This window comes from Eriocheir sinensis, chromosome 60, assembly GCF_024679095.1.
Source record: "Eriocheir sinensis breed Jianghai 21 chromosome 60, ASM2467909v1, whole genome shotgun sequence".
Classification (NCBI taxonomy): domain Eukaryota; kingdom Metazoa; phylum Arthropoda; class Malacostraca; order Decapoda; family Varunidae; genus Eriocheir; species Eriocheir sinensis.
This window is the reverse complement of record NC_066568.1, coordinates 1643716-1648715: the sequence shown is the minus strand read 5'-3', so window position 1 is coordinate 1648715 and position 5000 is coordinate 1643716. Positions and strand designations below refer to the sequence as shown.

General features: G+C 41.3%; 1 protein-coding gene across 1 annotated transcript in view; it reads left to right on the top strand.

Annotated features, from left to right (window-relative positions):
- Positions 1-4938, top strand: part of LOC126985603 (uncharacterized) — a 31732-nt gene extending 26794 nt beyond the window's left edge. The window contains exons 25-26 of the mRNA XM_050840757.1: positions 141-246; positions 2798-4938. Of these exons, the coding sequence (XP_050696714.1) occupies positions 141-246; positions 2798-2896 (205 nt within the window). The 3' untranslated portion in view covers positions 2897-4938. The remainder of the gene's footprint in view (positions 1-140; positions 247-2797) is intronic.
- Positions 4939-5000: the final 62 nt, after the last annotated feature.

Genomic DNA, 5000 nt, shown 5'->3' with positions numbered 1-5000 from the left:
CCTAAGAATCTGGGAAAGGAAAATGACTAGCCTCTCTCTCTCTCTCTCTCTCTCTCTCTCTCTCTCTCTCTCTCTCTCTCTCTCTCTCTCTCTCTCTCTCTCTCTCTCTCTCTCTCTCTCTCTCTCTCTCTCTCTCTCAGCTCCTGCCCAGATATACCCGAGTACTGCGATTCAAACTGGGCCATCACTCAGACTGGAGCCAACCCTCAAACTCTATGGGGAGCCCTCGTCGGTGGACCCGCACAGGTTAGTACAGTCACCCCTGAACTTCCTGACCTTTGCAGATAACGTGTCTTTATGAATCACAGGAAACGTATATTGATATCTTGCAAGGGGACGTTGCCTTATATCGCTATACCTCTATAACTAACTAAACCTCACGAAAAGCTAATAAAATACAACCCTAGAGATGATTAAATAGGTCCTCCATTTTAGATCCTTTGGGGTTGATATGTTTGTGTTAGTGTGGGCGAAGATTAGTGTGGTCTGCTTTAAAATATGAGGTTCCAGACGTCATTTTTGTGTGTTTCTGTGGGATTATTTTTCTTCTATTTACATTACATTAGAGAGTTAGGATGTTAGTGATATATTTAGTATACCTGATTTAAGTTATGTTTAAATATGAGCTTCCAGACGTCATTTTTGTGTTTTTGTGTTTGTTTGGGATTATTTTTCTTCTATATACATTACGTTAGAGAGTTACGAAGTTAGTGATATAGTAAGTATATTTGATTTTAGTTATGTGATTTTAGTGATGTTAAAATATGAGTTTCCAGCAGGGGCGTCATTTGGGGGGTCTTGGGGGCAGTTGCCCCAAAGTTGCCCCCAAGCCTCAGTTTGCCCCTACCAGCAAGCCTCAAGAAGTAACAGCAGCTGGATTTAGTTATATATATATATATATATATATATATATATATATATATATATATATATATATATATATATATATATATATATATATATATATATATATATATATATTATTATTATTATTATTTTGTTGTTGTTGTTGTTGTTGTTGTTGTTGTTGTTGTTGTTGTTGTGTGTGTGTGTGTGTGTGTGTGTGTGTGTGTGTGAACAGTCAACACTGTCACTGAGCAGCAGTTAGGGTTCCGGGAGCAGCAAAGACAGACGTGCCGTAGCCTGTTTAGGAGGTGGGCCTCAGAACTGGTGACGTCGCGGTGGGGGCCTGTGAGAGTGCCAAGCCTAGTGCTTTCCCCATCTCTATCTCGCCCCTGTGTCACTGTGTGCTGTGTGTGTGGATCTACAGTGAGGGTGTAAGCTAGATGAGTGTGCGTGATTTGTTGTGTGAGCGGTGGACATCGTGTATACAGTGTGCCGGTATGTGAGTGTGGAGCTTTGCATGAGTGTTTGCGGGTGTCTGTGTGTTGCACCAGCGTAAGAGTGTGGTGAAAAAATGGTGAGCCACCGACGGACAGACCACCAGTGTTTGCTTGCCTCTGTCCTCTGTCCTTCGTCTTAGCAGCTCGATGTAAACCTCCCGACAAGGGAGGAGACGAGGCCGCCATTACCCTCGCACGCTGTGTACCCCACTCCTCTAAAAAACCAAGAGTGACCCCACTCAACCCACAGTTACCTCCGTATATACATGAAATATATATATATATATATATATATATATATATATATATATATATATATATATATATATATATAAGAGAGAGAGAGAGAGAGAAAGCTGATGAAGCTCTTTGCTCACCAAACTGTCTCTGCCCCCCCCAAGAAAAATCTGAAATGACGCCCCTGGTTTCCAGACGTCATTTTTGTGTGTTTTTGTGTTTGTTTGGGATTATTTTTCTTCTATATACATTACGTTAGAGAGTTAGGATGTTAGTGATATAGACAGTACATATAATTTTAGTTATTTAAGAGGGTACAGACATTTAAGATAGCTACCCCTTGAAAACTAGTCGAGTATACGTTTTCTCCGACTCTCAAACACGTTATGTACAGTGTTTAAAATGGAAGACCTTTCCAATCATCTCTAGAACTGTATTTTATTAGCTTTTGGTTAGGTTTAGTTAATTACAGAGGTATGGCGAAATAGGACAACCTCCCTTTACAAGACGGCAATATACGTTTCCTGTGATTCATAAAGACACGTTCTCTGCAAAATTTAGATGGGAGGCTTTTTTAAATATCCACATCTCTTAAGTATAACATTCTCGTGTATTTATAAAACTCGCTGATACCTTCCTAGCTTATACCTGCCCAACCTCACACTAAAATCTACCTGGACTACCTGTATGTGTCTGTCTGTCTGTCTGTCTGTTTAGTAATTTCTTTAACTCACATCACCTCTATCATCTTGTGTGTGTGTGTGTGTATGTGTGTGTGTGTGTGTGTGTGTGTGTGTGTGTGTGTGTGTGTGTGTGTGTGTGTGTGTAATTTTAACTGATATACATTGTTTCTCCCTTCCTTTCTCTCTCTCTCTCTCTCTCTCTCTCTCTCTCTCTCTGTTTCACTCTTTCCCTTTTTTTCTTTTCTTTACTTGTTTTTCTTTTCTTTCTTTCTTATCTAATCCTCTCTCTCTCTCTCTCTCTCTCTCTCTCTCTCTCTCTCTCTCTCTCTCTCTCTCTGGTTCACTTTTCTTTTCCTTTTTTCTCTTCTTTCTCACAATTTTCAAACTTTCTTCTTTCTTTCCTTCTACTCTTTCTCTCTCTTCACTCTCTTATCTTTCAACTTGTTTTTCTTTATTTCTTTCTTATCTAATCGTCTCTCTCTCTCTCTCTCTCTCTCTCTCTCTCTCTCTCTCTCTCTCTCTCTCTCTCAACAGGACGGTAGCTACACGGATGACAGGAACGATTATGTCATGAACGAGGTTGCCTGTGATTACAACGCGGCCTTCACCGCTGCCCTCGCCGCCCTGGTCTAGTCCGGATAAGCGAGGAAGCCCGTCCGGATAACTGAGGGACCTTCATTCTCGCTTATCCGAATTTTAGAGATGGCCCGGTTAACTGAGGGGGGTTTGTTTAGTAATGAGAGATGGTTCCGGATAATTGAGGGTCTTTTTTTTCGCTTATCCGGACTAATTAGAGATGATCCGGATAACTGAGGGTCCTTTTTTCACTTATCCGGATTAAAGAGAACTGATTCGGATAACTGAGGGGCTTTCATTCAGTTATCCGGACTAAAAAGAGATGATCCGGATAAATGAATGAGGGATTGACGGTCTTTATTCAGTTATCCGGATTAAAGACAAGATCCGGATAAATGAATGAGGGATTGACGGTCTTTATTCTGTTATCCGGATCAAAGACAAGATCCGGATAAATGAAGGAAAGAAAGGGGGACGATTTCTCAGTTATCCGGAGCAGAGACAAGATCCGGATAAATGAATGAAGGATTGACGGTCTTTATTCAGCTATCCGGATTAAAGACAAGATCCGGATAAATGAAGGAAAGAAAGAGGGACGAGTTCTCAATTATCCGGACTCAAGGCAAGACCCGGATAAATGAAGATGGGATTAAGGGTCGTTTCTCAGTTAACCGGACCATAGACCTAGTCCGGATAAATGAAGGGGTGATTGAGGGCCATTTCTCAGTTATCCGGACCAGTGAGATCGCATCCGGATAATCGATAAAGAACTTGAACTTATTATGCGATTACAAGACCAATTAATTCGAAATGTTTGAACTAAGAAGAAATAAATACAAAATAAATACTAATAATGTGTTTGAATTATTTATTTTAAGGGTGTATTTTTTTATATTAAGGGGGCAAATGCTGTAGCTGTTCGTGGCCTCAGTGCTCATTTCTGTAACATTATAACTTGAGATAAATGTACTGAGATTGTTGTTGTGTTATATTGGTGAAAATTCATTAACAATAAATTTCTACCTCTTAAATTCCGCCGTCATGTTGCCTCTCTACCTTCTACCGATATTTTCACGCTGACTGCTCTTCTGAACTTGCTAGCTACATGCCTCCCCTCCCTTCCCTCCGACGGCCCCGCTGCACACGACTCTCTACTCAAGATCATTCCTATGCTGTCCAAATTCCTTATGCAAGAGTTAACCAGCATCTCCATTCTTTCATCCTCTTCACTGGTAAACTCATGAACAGCCGATATTTTCACGCTGACTGCTCTTCTGAACTTGCTAACTGCATGCCTCCCCCCTTCCCCCTCCGACGACCCCGCTGCACACGACTTTCTACTCAAGCTCATCCCTATACTGTCCAAATCCCTTATGCAAGAGTTAACCAGCATGTTCATTCTCTCACTCCCTTCACTGGTAAACTCATGAGCAGCCGATATTTTCACGCTGACTGCTCTTCTGAACTTGCTAACTACGACTTTCTACTCAAGCTCATCCCTATACTGTCCAAATCCCTTATCCAAGAGTTAACCAGCATCTTCATTCTTTCATCCCCTTCACTGGTAAACTCATGAACAGCCGATATTTTCACGCTAACTGCTCTTCTGAACTTACTAACTGCATGCCTCCCCCCTTCCCCCTCCGACGACCCCGCTGCACACGACTTTCTACTCAAGCTCATCCCTATACTGTCCAAATCCCTTATGCAAGAGTTAACCATGTATGTTCATTCTTTCATCACCTTCACTGGTAAACTCATAAACAGCCTCCCTTCATCTGTATTTCCTCCTGCCTATGACTTGAACTCTTTCACGAGGAGAGTACCCAGACACCTCTCCCCCCGAAATTGACCTCTCGTTTGGCACTCCTCTGAGCTCATTTTTATAGTGGGATTTTTTTTTGCGCTTGACCTGTTTCCTTTACTGTAAAAAAGATATTGAAGTAGAAAGTGCACACAAAAGAATCAATCAATAAGTGGGGGCACGCGAAGGGAGGCGCATTGCTTCGCCCACCCAACGAAGTAAAGAAACCAATAAATAAGAATACACTAGAAGAATATTAATAGATAGATAATTGAATAAATGATTTAGGAAATATTATGATTGTTATCCATTTCTTCCTCTTCTTCTTCCTCCTCCTCCCCCTCCTCCTTTTCCTCT